At 39.6% G+C, this 20,332-nt stretch overlaps 1 protein-coding gene across 2 annotated transcripts in view; it reads left to right on the top strand.

The window, feature by feature from the left end:
• The window catches only part of HDAC8 (histone deacetylase 8), a 233,686-nt gene that overhangs the window by 84,617 nt on the left and 128,737 nt on the right, over positions 1–20,332 (top strand). For both annotated transcript variants that reach the window (XM_012643780.1, XM_012643787.1), the window contains 2 exons: positions 14,247–14,419; positions 17,037–17,131. In XM_012643780.1, the coding sequence (XP_012499234.1) occupies positions 14,247–14,419; positions 17,037–17,131 (268 nt within the window). The remainder of the gene's footprint in view (positions 1–14,246; positions 14,420–17,036; positions 17,132–20,332) is intronic.

Below are 20,332 nucleotides of genomic sequence, written 5' to 3' on the forward strand. Positions count from 1 at the left end.
GCCCAACATCCAATAGATGTTATTCTTATATGTGCACTTATGTGTTGATCAGTTAATACCAATTTGATGGTGAGTACATGTGGTGCTTGTTTTTCATTTTTGTGATACTTCACTTAGTAGAATGAACTCCACCTCTATCCAGGATAATACAACAGGTGCTAGTTCCCCATTGTTTTTTGTGGCTGGCCATGGTACACATATACCACTATTGATTTTTAATGTTAATATTTAAAGAAGAAATGTTTTAATGATGATAGGTTTTGCTTTCATTATAACGATAAGTCATTTAGAATTTGTCTTCCACTTGGGACTCTGAGACTTCTTATCATTCAGTTTTAGAAGCAGGTAGGCCCCTAGTGAAGGAGAACACGACAATTATGATTTACTCCTTTGGGCTTGATGATGTGCCAAAAGCAACACATACACACACATATTCATAAATAAATATCTTAAGCAATACAAATTTTTAAAAATTCTTCCATTTGATGAAAAGGGGTGAACTCTCTGGAAATTTACATTTGAGAACAAATAGTTATATGGCTTTCCATCTTCATCCTCATTTTCCTTACAATCTGAGAGCTGGTAAAAATTCTTTACAAATTTATTCTAGCTCATTTCAGTTGGTCACAGCTACACTACCTTGATAATCACTAGCTCACTTTGGCCCAATGATAAAGGTAAAAGAAGCTGCTAAGTCATTTTATAAGACTTGCACTTTGAACTCAGCCCTCTGTAAGGTATTTGTGTTAAATGCTTTCATTCTATTTGATAAACTTCTATCCTGCCTCTCTGTGATATGGCAGATGTAAAATTACCTATTGTTTCTGGAAAATGGATGACTCAGACACTAATTAAATTCACTGTTAATGTTAGCCATAGGTAGAAATGAGGCCAAAGTGGGCCATTCATTTATTATTCCTAGTTTGACACGTCTTTTAACATATTAAATTCAAAAGGCATTAAGTGCCTCTGAATGTAGGCTAAATTGGAGGAGGGGGTTACTGTGTTTCATTATCCGAGTTGTCCTGAACCCTCAGTCAGTGAGCTCACCTTGCCAGCCCTCAAGACTTGTTTAAGGTTGCAGTGGAGAACTAGGGTTTTCCCTCACCTAATCCTTAAGGCTTTAAATCCAGATGGTTAGAGGGACCATTCTTATAGTATTCTTCTCCTACCCTCTCAACCAGTGTCTTTCATAACCAATTCCTAAACTACACCAAGTAGCCCTGCTGTTATGGAAAGTTCAGCACTTGTCCTCAAGGCTGCATCAGAAGAATGAAGACAAGTGGTTTCAGGAGAAGGAAAGAGAAGTTTGTCAATTTGCCAGCAAATGAAGAGTATGGCTGACTCTCATCTTAAAGTACCACTGTCCTATCTATAAGGAGAAATACGGAGCTTGTAAAGGGAGTTTTCAGCTTTGGGTTATTGCTGTTTAACTGTGGCATCTCTGGTGAAGACAATCTTGTGACCTCTGCCCAGACAGTTTGGTTGAGCCATCTCCTGTGGTACAAAGGACACTCCCCTGCCCCTCTGATCATTGGCCTTGGGCAAGAATGCAGGTTTTAGTTCCCAAAAAGAGGTGGAAGGGTGTTTAAAGAGACAACTTGTAAAACATTTTACCCTTTATTAGGCTGTTCTCTCTGTTACACTGCCACCATGTCATCCCCCTTTCCTACCCCAAGCAAACAGGTCTTCATAGGTGATATTTTTTCATTTGCATCAAGGAGGACAATCTTCTGGAATTCTGTGGGTTTGTTCTGTTACTCTGATGTGCATCTTCCCTGCTGTCTTAGTGCTGACTGATCACTGCCCCCTGGAGAAAGTGACCTGATTCTTTGGCAGCAGATGAGTAGGTTCTGGTGCTAGACCGTGTTCTGAAACTCTCTAAAGACAGGAAGACCTTGCTCCTAAATGGAAATCTTGAGAATTACACCCTTTAACATAGGGCTGCCCTGAAAAGAATCACAAACTTGACTCTGTGTTTCATAGGATGTTCTAACATCAAAATTCCTATTATTCCTCTCATCTGCTCTCCACCAAGCACCCCCTACCCCAGCCCTAATCCTCCTCCTATATTCTTTAGTCACTACTCTGTCCCTTCAGTCTAGCCTAGAGAAACTACTGTTTAGAATCTGCTTCAACATGCTGCGGCTGTGAACAACTGTGCCTGACGTTGCATATACCTAGCAGCTGCCAGGACTGATGAGCTGCTGCTCCGTTGTGTTCTGTTGACATGGACTGTACAGTGATTTAGTTAAATCCAGTGTCCAGCACCTGATGAAACAGTGTGACGCTCCATTTGGCTGGGCTTTGCTCTGTGTGCACTGTTATCCATTGTCCTATCAGGAAAGAGCCATGCCCATTGGTACTTAAAGGACTAAAGAAAAAACTCCTCAAAAAAAGCTATATCAAATAACCAGCTAACAAGTTAAGAAGCAAATGGCAGCTCGTTTGCCTACAGATGATGCAAGGGCCGTCGCGTAGTGAGCCAGAGGAGAAGGGGTTTGTGCATGGCAGCTCCATGCACAAGCGTCCTGAGGAGGATGGAGAGGGATAGGGGTATGGAGAGGGGTGGAGGACCGTCTTAAATATGTTAGTGGTGAAGTGGAAAAATATCTATCCTATCTAAATATAGGCAAGCCTCACTAACTCAGCCTAATTAGAGGAAAGCCAGCCTGAATCATGGGATATTTTTAAATGCATTTTTATTACTTTCAAGCACTGGACACGCTAGTAATTCAAACTAGACTAACAGCACAGTACAGCACCTCGGGGGGAAGGGGCTTTAAGAATCATTTGTAATTAGCATATCAATTATTTGTATGTAAGTGGATGTGCACAAAGTGCATAAAAAGTTTATTCTCCTAAGTAGGACAAACATTCCCCAGTGCAGTCCTGTTTACACTATTAATTCGCTTAGCCAGCCCTTTTTGTGCCAAGATAGATGTATGTAAGAAATGCTTATTTCCTCGGGGAAGAATGAATCGCTTCCCTCTGTTTAGTCCAGTAACTAAGAAGCGGAGCGCCACTTGATTGGTTTGGGATTTCCAGGATATGGAGTTTTGAATTTGCATACAGACTGGAGAGATTTCATATGGAGAAGATCTGGCAGCCATTGCCAGAGATCCAGTTTCCCCATCTGGATTTCATTGAAGTGATCTGGATTTCATCAAGCAACAGGACACTGATCCTAAATGATCCACCAGACACTCTAACATAGGCATGTTTAAAATACATCCTGCCCCAACAAAATAACTGTTAAAATATGATGAGCTGGAGTTTCTCTGTGTGCAGTACTTAAAAGTAATAAAAATGCGTTTCTTTTTAAGTCCCACAAAAACCATGCAATATCAAGTTAATGATGAAAATCAATCCCCAAACTCTTTCTTGCACACCTCATTGTGTGACGGCATTGCAGAGATTTCCAATCATCTGGGAAAGGATATTATATTTTGATGAGCTGCGCCAGGTGCTAACTATATGGCAGGATTTCAGCTTTGAATCTTAGGGAGGCCCTCAGGGGTAAAGAAGGGTTGAGGGAAGGGCTAGGGGCATGTTTATTGTTAACAAATCATTATTGTCCACCTAAGTTCGAAAAGCCAAGCAATTGAATTGAAAAAGAAGAAGTATCACTTATATAGGGAGGGTAGAAAATATGATTAGGAAATGAGAAACAGAGATGTAGGCCTATATTTTCTACCCATACGTATTAAACTGTACTCTGGGTAAATTGTGAATTCTTCAAGGCTTAGAGAGTAAAAACTAAGTGCAGAGAGCATCAGCAAAAGCAGTAAATATACACACAAATGTTGTAACTACAGTTTGGAATGAGTCCAGCTCTCTCCTTTCCCCCAAGGGCATCACTATCCAGGGTCTGCAAAGGCCAAATAGCTGTTTGGCTTCCAATCTGATTTTTTGCCTAAGAAATCAGAGAAGTCGGTTTCAATTTTAATAATATATTCTCCCAACCTCTATATAACAGAAAGGCACTTGTATTTCTGCCCCTTCTTAAAGTGAATTTTGTGTTTGGTGAAAGGTAATAGATTGGCCGCACTGGAAAATGAATTACTGTATTCCCAGAACAGGTATAACCGGGCAGTGACACTATGAAATTTCTCTCTGCCTTTGGAGACCATTAGAGCGCTATTCAGGAAGTCACTGCTCTGGTGCGCTGCGCTGAACTCACCAGTATCCTAGTGGGCTGAAAGAACTAACATAGCACTCAGAGGGCCTGACTTACAGCCATTCATTTATCCATTCAGCATTGTGGAGTGCTTACTATATGCCTGGTGCTGAGAGAAGACTTTCACAACTGTTGTATCATTTAATCTTCACAATAACCTTGTGAGGAAGAGAATATGTTGTTTGACAGAGAAGGAAACTGAGGTTCAGAGAAGTGATTTGTCCAAGTTGCCATGCAAACGCTGGATCCAAGTTCATCTGACTCTAAGCCTAGCGTTCTCCCTGAACTAGGGGCTATGGGAGTTGCAAAGGGGGACAGATGAGACATATATGCCCAAATGATGTGACACAAAGCAGAATGCAATCTACGCTGTGAGCAGTCCTGGTGATTATAGAGCATAGTGCAATGACCTACCCCAGATCAAATAAAGGGCCATTAGCACAGCTAGCCTTAGGATTCATATTCTTTAAGTCTTCTTCCATTTTGTGTTGTTTTTTAGCTTAACTCTCCAAACCAGCCTGCCTCTCCGCCCACCCTACCCCCTGCCCAGATAATATATACTCTGCTTCCTGGGGCTTCTGGCCTTTTAGAATGAAGAGAGCCAGAGAGCGTTGGGATTTAGTGACGAGAGCATTGAATTCGAATTAGAATTAGTGTTCTAATTCTAGCTCTGACGATTCACTCCAGGCCGCTGGTAAGGTCCTTTAATTCTGGATGACTCACTTTCCCTTGTGTGAATGAGAATAGTTTACTTCCAAGAGGTATAGCGAGAGATAAGTAATACTACGCTAAAAATAGTGCACAGCCCTTTCTGTTGCCAAGGTGACATATAATTGATGAGTAGAATTACTTACTACAAGGCGTATTAGAAAGAGATGCCAATTAGAATCTATGTTTTTATATAATGGACTGAGCAGTGAGAGAAAAGATGCCCCTTTAAAATGTTAAGAAACTACCTTGTGAAAATTAAAACAGCAAAAGGGATGTGAGGTTGTTTGCTGGTTGGTTGGTTGGTTGGTTTAAGGGTTTGAGGTTTATTTTTATTTTATGGGTTTGGGTTTTTTGTTTTACGTATTTTGGTTGTTTATGGAATCAGTAAAGCTTGTCTGATGCTAAAAGCAGAAAAAGAAACTTATAGGAAATGGAATGCCTTTTGGATATTTCCAAGAAGCAACTATGGCCCCCAGCAAAATGACACATCATCCTCCACTGCAGGGACCCCCACCACCACCATCCCCCTCCACAATTCCCTGCATCCCTGAACCATTTGTAATAGAGATTCAGGAGTCACTGAGGCATTTACCATATGCTGCGTCCCCTAGCAGCTTGACTTGTTGCAGAATGAGTCAGCAGTACCTGAGTTGAGATAGGATTGAGTGAATTTGGAGAAAGCATACCTATGAAAAGTTGAACAGCTCCCATTTGGGACTGATTAGTGATACTTTGGGTCCTTAACACAATCCCGCTCTGAATCCTATCACATGCAATAGGTTTAAAATTTATATCTTAGAAAGAGGTTTTGCTGCTGGCAATAACTTTTCTCAGGCTGACTTTGGGAGCTCAAAGCATTAGTAGCAAATATTTCTGTCTTCTCTCCCTCTGCATCCTACCCTTCTTGGTTTTTCAACTTTGAATTTCTCATTTCTTCAAACTCTATTGAAGGAGTCTCTAGAGGATGCTGAGAGTGCTTGTTGGAAAAGGTGAAGATGACAAGGCTGGTCTAGGCTGATACGCAGGCTAGAAAGTCAAGAGATAGTACCCATCAGAGGCCTCGCTGGAGGGATGAATTGGTGTTACCAGACCTACCACCAGCATTGATTCAGGGTGACTGTCACACCATCACTGTGGCATCCCATTGCCCTGAGATGAATCTTTTAGGATTTTAATCATCTAAATAACAAACAAAACACATCCAGCCCCTGTTATTAGAGGTAAAGTGGTACCAGTGAGTGATCCCAATGGCACACAGTAGAAGCTGTGGTCTACCCTGATGGAATAAAAGAAAAGAAATTAACTCTACAATTTTGTTCTTGGGCTTTTCTGTTATCTAAAAGCATCATTAATGTCATCACCCCTGGCTTTTATCCTCCTCAGCACCGACCCCCCGCCCCCAAATCCAGGCCTGTAGAAAAAGCTGCCGCGGCTTCTCTTCCTCATTTGCACAGCCTTGTCTGAAAACCAGACTACTGAATACTGAAGGATCAGGTTTCCCGTCAAGAAAACTGCATTTCAAATGAGTATCTTGTGTGTTTATAGGGAAGTTACTAATGTAGTGTAATGAGATGCCTGTCCTCCCCCTCCTTTCTGGGTAAGAGATTTTATACTTTCACAAAACCTAAAATTAATGATTTGCAGTGTAGCAAACAGTACTGTTACAGTGGTTAGGGGAACTTTCCCAAAAGCAATCTGGAGTGATATTTCATTCATTTATTCATTTAATGACTATTTATTGAATGCCTACTGTGTATAAAGTATTGATTCCACCCTCAAGGAAGTTAGCGGAAATTTTAAAATGTTAGATAGATAGATAGAGGTTGATTTTCATATTCACACACATTTGAATAAAATGAAACATAGAAACTTGTAAGAACCATAAGAGATAGAATGCTGTGGGCATTCAAAGGGAGAAAATACTTCAGGAAAAGGCTTAATTGAAGAGGTAACATTTGATCTGTGTTCTAAAGGGTAGCTAATTACTATATCTTTACAAAGCGTGTGAAGTGTGTGAATGTGTATGTGTGTTTATAAAATCTGGGTCAAGTGAATATACAGAGATTGTAGGAAAGGATGTTCTACACAGAGGGTACAGCAAGATCAAAGTCAGGAGAGGCTAAGCTATGTACAAAGGATAGCAGTGGTTTCGTTTGGCTGTACTGTAAAATGCATGAGCAGGAGAAGTTGCAAAGAAGATTGGAAAAGTGGGTGGGAACCACATCATGGAGGAGCTGGAATTCTTAGCCACGAAAATTTGTACCATATTCTGTAAGCATTTGGGGAGCCACTGAAGGTTTTAAAATGAGGGAATAATGAAATCAAAGCTTGCTTGGCAAGATTAACACTCTTCCCAGTAAAGCTGTGGCTGCTGCTGCTGTTAGATAAACTAATGTGGGTGAAGTGGCTGGCACAGTGCCTGATGCACAGTAGCTCAGTAAGTTGTGGAAGCAGGTATATAGTAGTGGGTTAGAGCCAGGACTCTGATGCCAGGCTGCCTGGGTTTGAAAACCAGCTCTGCCACTTCATAGCTGTGTGATCTTGTACAGATTTCTTAACCTCTCTGTGTTATAGTTTCCCCATCTATAAAATAGAATTTAAAATAATACCTATCTTATTGTCTTAGTTAATTTGTGTTCCTATAAAGGAGTACCTGAGGCTGGGTAATTTATAAAGAAAAGAGGTTAATTTGACTCATAGTTCTACAGGCTGTACACGAAGTCTGCATCTGACGCCAGTATCTGTTGCTGGCAAGGGACTCAGGTTACTTCCACTCGTGGTGGAAGGCAAAGGGGAGCTGCGCGTGCAGATCACGTGGTGAGAGAGAAGGCAAGAGAAAGGGGAGGGAGGTGCCAGACTCTTTTTAACAACCAGATCTCTTTTTTTATTTCAAAATATTAAGGGGGTACAAATGTTCTAGGTTACATGGATCACTTCTATAATGCTTGAGTCCCGGCTAAGGGTGTGTCCATCACCCAAGTAGTGTTCATTGTACCCATTAGGTAGGTTTTTGTCCCTCCCCTCCTCCCTCCTCTCCCTTAGTTGATTTCCACTGAGTTTCATTTCCCTCTGTGCACACGTGTGCTCATTGGTCAGTTCCAATTTAATAGGGAGTACATGTGGTGTTTGTTTTTCCACTCTTGAGGCACTTCACTTAAGAGAATGGTCTCCAGTTCCAACCAGATTGTTGCAAAAGGTATTAATTCATCTTTTCCATGGCTGAATAGTACGCCATGGTATACATATACCACATTTTATTAATCCACTCATGAACTGATGGGTACTTGGGTTGATTTCACATCTTTGCTACTACAGACATCCCATTTTAATTGATTAAACATGCTTTTACATAATTAAAAAAAAAAACCAGACCAGGCATAGTGGCTTACGCCTGTAATCCTAGCATTCTGGGAGGCTGAGGCAGGAGGATCGCTTGAGCTCAGGAGTTTGAGACCAGCCTGAGCAAGAACGAGACCCCATCTCTACTAAAAATAGAAAGAAATTAGCCGGGTGTGGTGGCATGTGCCTGTAGTCCTAGCTACTCGGGAGGCTGAGGCAGTAGGATTGCTTGAGCCCAGGAGTTTGAGGTTGCTGTGAGCTAGGCCGATGCCACGGCACTCTAGCCCAGGCGACAGAGCAAAAGTCTGCCTGAAAAAAAAAAAAAATCCAACCAGGTCTCACCAGAACTAAGAGCAAAAACTCACTCACTCCTATGAGAACAGCACCAAGCCATTCATGAAGAATCCACTCCTATGACCCAAACACCTTCCACCAGGCCCATCTCCAACTTTTTTGGATCAAATTTTAACATGAGACTTGGCAGGGCCAAACAAATCATATCCAAACCATACCACTTATGAATTGTTATGAGGGTTAAATGAGATAATTCATATAAAGTACATAGAACAGTGCTCTGTTTTAAACACAGTGCTCAATAAATTTTAGCTGTTGTCATTATTATCATTTTCATTCATGGAGGAGATAAAATTTGAGCTAGGCTTTAAAGAATGGGTATGAGACAGAGATGTACAGAGGTGACTTTCAGGCACAAGGAAGTACAGGGCAAAAAGATTACTTGCAGGAAAATGCAAGGTGAGTGAGGTAAACAATGGAGAGAGTTCAGTTTGCCTAAAGAATAATATAGGTTAAGGAGTTATCAAAAAATAAGATTTAAAAAGTAGGCCAGAGTCAGATCATGAAGGTCTTTGGATCATAGCCTAAGAATTTTAAGCATTGTCTAAAGACAACCAAGGGACATTGAAGATTTTTGAGTAAGGAAGTGACTTGATCAAAACTATCCCTAAGGAAAATTAATCTGATAGTAGTTGTGTAAAGGACTGGGAAGGGAAGAGACTTGAGGCAGAGAAACTATTTAGGAAGCTATTGGTGTGATCCACAAAGGAGGTCATAAGGGCTAGATTAGAGCGCAGCAGTGGGAGTGGGAAGGAAGGAATGGGAGAGAGATTGGTGAAAGACTGGTAATTGAAGAGGAACAGGAAAAAGGAGGAATCAGAAAGGGCTTCATAGTTTTGAAGATGGGTGACTGAAAAAATGGATAGCACTAACAGAGACGGAATAGAAGAGGTAAGATGAGAGATTTGGCATGGTCAAAATGGAGCTGTAAATAACAGCTGACTTCTGCACACATTGACAGGCTGATCCTAAAAGTTATGTGGAAACTGAACCCAGATTAGCCAAATCAATCTTGAAAAGGAAGGACAAAATTGGAAAACTCACACATCCCAACTTCAAAACTTATTACAAAGCTACAGTAATCAAGACAGTATGCTGCTGGCATGGGGACAGACATATAAATCAATGGAACAGAGTTCAGAGTATAGAAAAAAACACATTTACAGTCAATTGATTTTACATAAAGGAGCTAAGCCCATTCAGTGGGGGAAAGGACAGTCTTTTCAACAGATGATGCTGGGACAACTGGATATAAACATGCAAAAGAATAAAGTTGGACTCTTACTTCACACCATGTACAAAAATTAACTCAAAGTAGATCAGAGACCTAAATGTAAAAGCTAAAACTATAAAACTCTTTAGAAGAAAACACAGATGTAACTTTTCATGACCTTCAAATAAGTAATGGTCTCTCAGATATGACATCAGAAACATAAGCAACAAAAGAAAAAATAATTAAATTGGATTTTGTCAAAATTAAAAACTTTTGTGCTCCAAATGACACTATCAAGAAAGTGCAAAGATAGCCCACAGAATGGGAGTAAATATTTGCAAATCATATATCTGATAAGGGACTTCATTTAGAATATATTAAGAACTCTTACAATTCATTAATAGAAAGACAGCCCATTTTAAAAATGGGCCAAAGATTGAAATAGATATTGCTGCTCTAAAGAAGATATACAAATGTCTAACAAGCACATTAAAAGATATTCAACTTCAGTAATAATCAGGAAAATGCAAATCAAAACCACAATGAAGTACCACTTCACACCTACTAGGATGGCTATAATTAATTGAAAATAGAACAAAACAGAAAATACAAGTGTTGGCGAGGATATGGAGAAATTGGAACCGTCATACATTGCTGATGGGAATGTAAAATGGTGTAGCCACTGTTGAAAATAGTCTAGCAGTTCCTGAAAAGGTTAACTTTTCTTCTCCTGGGAATTCTGGGGGAATGGACACAGTGTGTTTTCTCCTTTAACCCTCCACCCCTACTCAGTCACCTAGCTCTGAAAATTTTTTCCAAATCTACCTTACCTTCATGCCCTCATGCCTAGAATGCTTCAGTACCCTTTTCGCCAACCCCCTCTGCCTCCATACTTTCTCACTTTGGCCTTACATGTGAGCAAAAAAGCAAAGTTCCTAAGCATAATTTTTTAGCAACATCAGTACTTACCTCATACCTATCCAGTGGCTCCCATTTGACTATCAAATCAAATGAAAACTTGCAGTCTTGATTCAAGAATGTCCACCATCCAGCCCTCTGTCCTTACTTCAGTTGCTTTGAAATTTGCACCATGTACAAAATACCCTACCTTTTTCAAAGCTTCTATTATAATTACCCTTTTCTCTACACATCCAGAGCCCTCTTGATCAGAACTCCTTGAGAACTTGTTTTCCCTAACTGGCTATAATTAAAACAAGTATTCCAGAAACACCTGCCCGCCTTTATCCTTTCCTTTCTCCTAATTACCAAATGCTCATGAATGTTATATGTATATGCTTTTCTTGTGGGTCACTCTACATTAACCCTAGCAATGCTGCCTTGGAAATATCTCCCAAGTCCATCTCTTCCTCCCCATCCTTGCTGTCATTGGCCTATATTGTTGCAAAAGCCCTGATCAACCTTTAAAGTAGGTATACTACACTAGGACTCTAGTATCTTTAAAATGGAAATCTAATCACGCCCCCAACACACACACACACACACACACACACACACACACACACACACACACACACACACACGTTTGAAACATTTCATACCCTTTAAGCAAAAGTCCAAACTCATTCACCTGCCTGGCATTTGTAGCCCACATTTGCTTCTCTAGCCTCATCCCACCACTCCCTGTTTCACCCCCTCTTGCTCCTGCATATGCACTTCCCTCTCTGAACCTTGTCCCCTACCAGTAACCCCTACAGCCATCCCTGCCTTCAGCTCCCCTACCTTCACCCCACATGCCTATGAACTGCTATACCTTTTTAAAAAACTTTTCATTGCAAAATAATCGCAGATTCGTACGAAGTTCCAAAGAAATGTACAGGGAAGTCCTATGCCTCCTTCTTCCAGCCTCCTCCAATGTTGGCATCTTGCACAAATACAGTACAGCATCAAAATCAAAAAATAGACACTGGAGCAATCCATAGAGCTTACTCAGATTTCACCAGTTATACATGCACTCATGGTTGGGGGTGCAGAGAGAGAGAAGAGAGAGAGAGAACAGCTCTATGCAGTTTTATCACACGTGTAGCCTTTCATAACAACCACAATCAAGACACAGAATTGTACCACTATCAAAGGGCTCCCTTGTGCTACCCCTTTATAGCTACACCCATCCCTAACCCTTGGCAACCACTAATCCATTCTCCATCTCTATAGTTACTATTTCACAAATGTAATATAAATGGAATCATACAATATATATTCTTTTCAGATTGGCCTTATATCACCAGCATAATTCCCTTGAGAGCCATCCAAATTTTTTGCATGTATCAATAGTTTGTTCCTTTTTATTGATGACCAATATTCCCGTGGTATGGATGTACCTGTTGAACTACATCTGAGTTGTTTCCAGTTTTCGGTTTATTACAAATAAAGCTGCTATAAACATTCATGTACAAGTTCCTACCTGAAAATAAGTTTTAATTTCTCTGGAGTAAATTGCCCATGAGTGCAATTGCTGGGTCATGTGATAAGTCTGTTTTTATTAATAGTTTTGACAGGAACTGCCAAACTATTCTCCAGAGTGGCCATACCATTTTACATTCCCACCAGCAAGATATGTGAGATAGTTTCTCCACATCCTCACCAGGAATTGTTGTTACCATTGTTTTCATTTTAGCCATCTTGAGAGTTGGCTCGTTGTAGTTCTTCTCATCTTTTAGGACCTAAGTCAAGAGTTACCTCTGTAGAGCCTTTTCTAACATCTTCTGGAAAAGTTGATTACTCCTTCCTCTTTGCCATCTCTGATACTTCATTTATCATTGTACTTTAATTATTTATTGACATAGTCTGTGTCTTTCCCTCTATTCTGGGCTACATGAAGATAGGAGCTGTGCCACAGTTATCTTTATTCCCGCAGTGTCCGGTGCAGTTACATGCTAAGTTCACAGTGAGCATTCAGTAAATGTGTAGTAAGTGAGGGAAAGAATGAATGAAGAGAACATTAGTCTTGCTTGCCTCCCTCTACCCTCCCTTACTAGAAACCTTTTTAGAACACACATCACACCTTCCTCTGTGTCTCCCAGCAGCAGCTTATGGGGTGCTCTGTACATGTAGATGTTCAATAAATGTTGTCTAAACTATTCAGGTGGCTTATCTTCCCTCTGCACCCAGGAGATAAGCACATGAAAGACAGAATAGACCCAAGTATCCTTGTATTAAGGACCACATGTCATAATTTTTATAATATCCTTATAATCTCTATGATCACTCAATATTTGTGTAGATGAGGAATCAAAACAAAACAGTCCTTTGAGTCAAAGAATGCCTCTGTGGCTGAGCATTATTCAATAGTTTCAATACCCTGGTTACATACGAATTTGGGAGGACAGCATTTTATGTTCCTGAATTCCTTTTGCAGTTTCAGAAGGATCTGGGATTTTTCTGGTTTTGCTGCACTGGTGTAATTTGACATGTTGATTATGAGGGGGTCATTAACCTCAACATTTTGATCACTTTTTGACTCTGTATTTTCTCAATTCTGAAGTATGTTAATTTGCACTTGTTTATATGTCTCTGTAAGAGTTACTCAGGCCCTTGAGGACTGGTATATGTTTTGTCTGGAAAGTAGATTGTAAGCCCCTTGAGAGTAGGGACCTTATAACTCCTAGGAATGCACTCTGGACATTGTCAATGTTCAATTAATGATAATATTGGAATCCTGACTAAGGTCATCTGTCACATTGACATCTTCCTTTTCGTCTATAAGGTTTCTAACTATCAAAAAAAGCAGTTAGGTTGATTGAATAGCATTGAATGATTCTACCAAAATTATGCTTATTGTTACCCACTACAATTTGTTCTTTAGGGTGTTTTCAGATTTATAACTTTAGATCAGTTGTTACAGTTCCCTTCCTTATAATACCCTGGCTACATATGCACTGGGGAGGACTGTATTTCATAACCCTCTAGTCCGTTTGCATAATAAAAAGTAAGCTGATAAAATCTATGCTTTCAAAGCATGTACTCCTCACCCCCAGCCCCCACTGATAACCAGGTGTTAACTCCAAGTATGGTCACAATCTTAAGTTATCATAAAGGACCTTTAATAACTATTCAATGCATACATGTTATTTTCCCAGATTTTACAATGGAGTAAATGTGTATGCTATGTCCTGTGGCTGTTGAAGTAAAATTAACATGAATATTTCAAGAAATTCTGAGTTTTAAAACAGAAAGGCAAATTTGTTCATTGGTGAGGGTGGAGGTAGGGGGAATTTTTTTTGTAAGTCAGGTTTATTGAAGTATCATTTATATATAGTCTGATTCACTCATTTTAGATAGAAAATTTGATGAGTTTGACAGGTTATGATTTTTTTCTTTAACTATTTCCTGATTCAACTATATCTCCAACTCACCCTACTACCACCACTACCCCTAGACAAAATTGACCTATATTTTTCTGATATTTTGTATCTTTTCTCCTTTTTACAGTGTACTAAAGGAGGTATACCAAGCCTTTAATCCCAAAGCAGTGGTCTTACAGCTGGGAGCTGACACAATAGCTGGAGATCCCATGTGCTCCTTTAACATGACTCCTGTGGGAATTGGCAAGTGTCTTAAATACATCCTTCAGTGGCAATTGGCAACACTCATTTTGGGAGGAGGTGAGTACAAAGGAAGGTTAACAAGAGCATTTGTTGACCTTCCTCCACATATTGTCCATTGGCACGGAACTTGAAACACTTGGCTTTCTCAGATTGGATAATACCAACCTGCCTATGGCCCAGAAGCCTGAGTCAATGAAATCTGCCACCTCCACAGTTCAACATAAGGAAGTACTCTGACACACTTCTCCTCAGCTTGGCATGTGCATTGACTCCTTGGCCTTCTGAAGTCTAAGTTTCAATTTCTGGAGCAAAGGTCCTTTGGTTAAAAGTTACATCAGATCTTAAGAATAGAGGATGTTAACCCCAATAGACTTTGATCCATCTTCTCTCAGTGTAGTCTTTGATTCTCAGTTCTAATAATCATCTTTTGGAAACATACTACTAAAATTCTAACTCAACTGACATATAAGTAGCAAACACATGAATTAATTAAATACCCGAGCTGAATTCAAGAATGACTCTCCCCCCAAAAATCATGGATTTGTTATGGATTTGAAGCAAAATTGAGAGATCCAAAGAGTCTCTTGGACATTCTTGCCTTTAGTGTGTACTGATAATGGTATTACTTAACCAACAGAAAGCTTGGTCTATTCAATAGAAGCATTTATACATTTGAGAAAGGAACTTTTCACAATGACCTTTGAAGATGCCCTGCTTAGACTCTTCTGTCCACCTACCAGGAACCATCTTTATTTCATTGGATGAATGGATTTGTGTATTAAAATAACATGGTCACGCAGATTGAGCTTAAAATGCATACGTTATAGAAGAGCTAATAGTTGGTTGTTTTGTCAACCTGTTGGAAAAATCAAATTAGGGGAAATCATAGGGAGGCCTTATGTAAATAAGTGAGCATTCAACACAAATGCACAGGCCTGGTCTTTTGGCAGCCTCAGACCCTACAGGGATCAAAATTAAAGGTGCTTATAAGAGATAATCTCTTATGAAAAGCTGGTGAGAAATATATTAACTTTAAATCAAGAAAAAGATAAAATTGATAAGCACTGCATGACATATTACTTTGCTTGATGGCACTAAGAATGGTGATTATGATACAGGTACAGCTAGGGGGAAAGAAAGTACCTTTATACAACATACATCTTTTGTTTGAGGCTACAACCTTTACTTAAAGAGCCTGTTAGCATTTTCTAAAGCTTTTTTGCTTTCTCAGCCCAAAGTTTTGGCTTTTGAATATATATCTCTTCTTATATAATATGTGTATTCCTGAAAATCCTTGTGCATTAATCAAACTTCTCCAAATCAAGTCATATTATATGTACACCGGAGACAGCTCATACTTAAGCAAAACCTATAATGACTCTTTTTGAAATTAAATAATCATGCCAAATAAGTCTATCTTGTAAATTCACATCTTTCCATGTCAGGAGTATTTAAAGTAATACCTATACAATTTAACTGAAATTCTCAGCTACTATTAACACATAGACAACTAGTAAAGATGGCCACACAGTGGACCCCACTGAAGCCTAAAAGACATTTCAAAAGCCCCAGCATCCCTGACCTCCCAAGTAGTAGAAACGCTTAAGAAAAGGGTGATCATATGTCCCAGTTTATACATGTTATCCCAGTGTAAAGATTAATAGTGTCCTCTTTTATTCTTGAAAGTATACCATTTTGGATGATAATTTGTATGGTCACCCTACCTAAAATAGACCAGATTCTATTTCCCTTAGGCTGCATTGAGGTTAGGAAATCATTCCATTTTACCCTTACACTGTTGGAATTTAGCTAAAGGCCACTGTTCTAGTGCTTGCATGGCAGAGCACATCTATTCAGCACAAAAATATGCTGATTATTAGCCAATATAATATGACTGCTGGGTGACTGTGACAGGACCTGACGAGATGGGTCAGAGTGTCAATCAACGGTCCTTTCCTCATCTCACTTTCTTTGACCTCTGCCACCAGGCCTATGTTTTGTGGTGAAAAGGAATGCTGATATTAAAAGAAGGAAGTCTGTTTCTGTCAGAACTTTCCTTTTCTCTTTCCTGGATGCTTTTAGGGCTAGATCTGCCAATCGCTTTAAAATGCAAATCACATCCAGCAGTCATTTTATAGAATTGTTGCAAAATTCATCACAGAACTATTTCCATTGGGTAGGTCACATCAAGAGATCTGGCTTCTGGGAATCCCAGTCTTGCCAATGTCTCTTGTTGGAATTTGAGGACCTTGGATTCCTCAGCTGCATATTTGTTGGGAGATGAGAGTCTCTTTAATCTTTGTAGAACTTGGACTTCCCAGTTCTACACTGTACATGACCTGATTGTCCACCAAAGTCTACCTATTAGGTAGTTTTAAAATATCATAAAGGGGCTGGGTACAGTAGTTTACACCTGTAATCCCAGCACTTTGGGAGGCCAAGGCAGGAGGATTGCTTGAGGCCAAGATTTCGAGTCCAGCTTGGGCAACATAGTGAGATCCTGTCTTTACAAAAAAAGAAAATCATAAATTGATATTTAGGTGAAATTCTACAAGTTGGAGTTGTATTTTTAGCCCTTCTATTAAAACATTTTTCTCTCCTTCCTTACCCCTTTTCCCTCTCCTGCTGTTTTGTGACTATTCTTTCCTAACTTCACAATTCTTGATGGAGACAGGAGGCTATAACCTTGCCAACACGGCTCGATGCTGGACATACTTGACCGGGGTCATCCTAGGGAAAACACTATCCTCTGAGATCCCAGATCATGAGGTAAGTAAGACTCTGACAAGTCCTCTCTTCTTTAAGGGGAAGAGCTGAGTCATTCCACCTAATCAAAATCACGTCCTCACCACTCAATACTGTTTTGTTGAGAGACACTTCAATAACAATAACACACTGTCTTGGCAGAATAGTGGACTCTTGTTCCAAAATATCCAAGACCTTCTGCCTTTTTTTTACAAGAGATCTCAAAGGCCAACCAACTTTAATTTCTCAATTAATTACAGAGACTGTGGGAAGGAGTCACCTGTTCACACAAAGAACTCTTTGGAATATGTGCATATTTTCATCCCCTCAAAAAGGAAGGGACTATTTTTAAAATGTATAAGCTGGGTTCTCATCTATTTTTTAGAAGTCCCATAGCTGGTATGTAGCACATGTTCTTTGGTGGTAGTCCTGGTCTCTCAGTTTTCTTTTGACTAATATAAAATTTAAGAAACACATAATGACTACAAATATAGGTCTGGTGTTTTTCCAGCAATTCGTGGCACACAGAGGTTGGGACAGGACCATCCAATATGTGAAACATGTCATTTGAGCCCTTGCCATTTCTTTAGTCATAAGTGATGGGCTTTACATTTTCCAGAGCAAAGATATCTGTTCTGGTTTTCCCAAAACAAGTAAATAGAAAGTTGTCTGAGACCTTTAAGTGTGCTGATAATCCTTAATCCAAAGGCATACCCCTTTTATTCCCACCCACCATCCCCCACCTCAACAGGAAGCATGTTATCAAAGATCAGGATGTATAGCTGCAGACCTTAGACTGGGTAACTTAAAATAACAAATCAGTACATGCAACTCCACCTTCTCAAGCTATTTCCCAAAGATTAGGGATGCCGCTTTGGTTATAATGTTATGATTTCTGCCAGATTCAGAAGCTGTATACTTGGGAGCATTATGCTTTTTAAAGTTGCTATTATTTTTAAAAAATTAGAACAACTTAAACTAATTTTCTACCAATTTTCTTCTAACCTCAGGTAAGGTATAATATATATCTTAGAAAAACCATTCAACATGTCTAGAATACAAATAGAAGGCACGCGATAATTTGAGACAATTTGCTGGTGTCAGAGTTAATAGAAGTCTCTTTTCTTGACTTGGCTTACCTTTATTCAGTATTTTGGAAGCTTAATGAAATATAAAGGTAAGTGCTAGGAACAAATGTAATCACTGTTATTGCTGTGGGAATATCTCAGATTGCATTGTAATTTAAAGCTCTGGGACTTTAAAAACTGATCAAGTTATGTCAGAAAGGAGTTTTAAGCTGTAGAAGCATGAATTGAGAATGAATGTTCTGTTCCTAAGAAGCAAAAGCAAATCCAAAGATTCATCTGTGTAAAAGATTGATAAAATTTTAACAAAGGTAAATATTCCTCTGCTACCTGGAGAAGCTATGTGCCTGAATGGATGTGAACTTGTCCTTATAGATGGAGAGATGTTCTGACTTTATACTGAAATACTCTGTAAGATTAAATGAGATACAATGTCTGTCAAGTACCTAACACATAGTTCCTGGCACCTAACAGGCACTTTTGAAATGCAAGTTCTCTCCTTCCCCTTTGCAGGCTCCTGACGTCTTATACCCAGACATTTATGACTATGTCATTCATAAATTTGTCCAAACCCTTTGTGAATCCCTTCTGTCATATCCTTCTAGTTTAGGAGAGGTGAGTCATCCAAGAAGGAACAAAGAAGAAAATTGAAATGACAGTCTTCCAGGTACAATAAAATAACATTTTAATGAAAATCGCCAAAAATAGACTACACAGTATGAAGGCATATATAAGTTTTGTGTCACAATACACAGTTGCACACAAATATCCTTGTGGTACTCTGAAATCGGATCAACAAATGGTAGATCAAAAATATTTGCTGAGCACCCATCATGTGCCAGGCACTATGCGAGGTATCTTGGAAGATGCAAAGTAAAACCTCATCCTCTACCTCAAGCAGCTGGGAGGAGAGGGATGGTGCAAATGCTAGGGAGATATGCAAATGCACAGACAGTTATAACACAGAGAAGAAATACAACCATGAGGTAGTAAGAACAGTGACTGTGGAGTTGTGTATCAAATAGAAAGGGGATACAAAGGAGTACACAAAATACGCTGCCCTCCGGGAGCTGAAAATATAATTGAGAAATCTAGTAGGTGAAAAGGTATATTGCATCAGTCAGCTGCAGCCTAGCTGACTTCTTCACTCTCTGCTCTCTGTCTTGGGCTTTTGTTCTTCCATCTCCTAGGATAATAATCCTCTTCCTCCTCCAAATGCCCTTTCCCCGGTTCTCTACTGTTTTTCTAGGTCCAGCTTCAAGGAGTGTGCCTTTCAAAAACCCTTATCTAAATATACCAGGCCCCTTTGAGCTCTTCCTTCTGTTCATTTACTACTTCATTCACTTAACAAATATTCATTGGTCCCCTACTACTTGCTAGGCCCCATCTCTGGATTCAGAGATACAGAGACTAACAAGATTAACCCTGTGCCCTCAAAAATCTCACCATCTATCCAGGTACAGTGGCACGCATCTGTAGTCCCAGCTACTTGGGAGAGTGAGGTGGGAGGATCACTTAAGCCCAGGAGTTCAAGTTCAGCTTGGACAACATAATAAAACTCCATCTCAAAAAAAAAAAAAAAATTTCACCATCTAGTAAAAATGACAACACAATGTGCTCAAATTCAGGACAGATGAGGAACATAGGGGAAATATTTTAACAAGACTTTGAGAGAGAGTAGGAAGGCTTGAATGGAAATTGGGGCCAGATTATGAAAAACCCTAAATGCTATACTAAAGAGCTTACACATTTTTTATATAAAAACAGATGAGCTTTGGTTTTTATTTATTTTTATTTTTTTTATTTCAGCATATTATATGGGTACAAATGTTTAGGTTACATATATTGCCTTTGCCCCAACCGAGTCAGAGCTTCAAGTGTGTCCATCCCCCAGACAGTGCGCACCACACCCATTAGGTGTGTACATAACCATCCCCTCCCCTCCACCTGCCCGACACCCAATGAATGTTATTACTATATGAGCACTTAAGTGTTGGTCAGTTATTACCAATTCGATGGTGAGTACATGTGGTGCTTGTTTTTCCATTCTTGTGATACTTCACTTAGTAGAATGGGCTCCAGCTGTATCCAGGGTAATACAAGAGGTGCTAGATCACCATTGTTTTTTGTGGCTGAGTAG

The sequence above is a fragment of the Propithecus coquereli genome, unplaced genomic scaffold (genome assembly GCF_000956105.1).
Source record: "Propithecus coquereli isolate 6110/MARCELLA unplaced genomic scaffold, Pcoq_1.0 Scaffold101, whole genome shotgun sequence".
Taxonomy (NCBI): domain Eukaryota; kingdom Metazoa; phylum Chordata; class Mammalia; order Primates; family Indriidae; genus Propithecus; species Propithecus coquereli.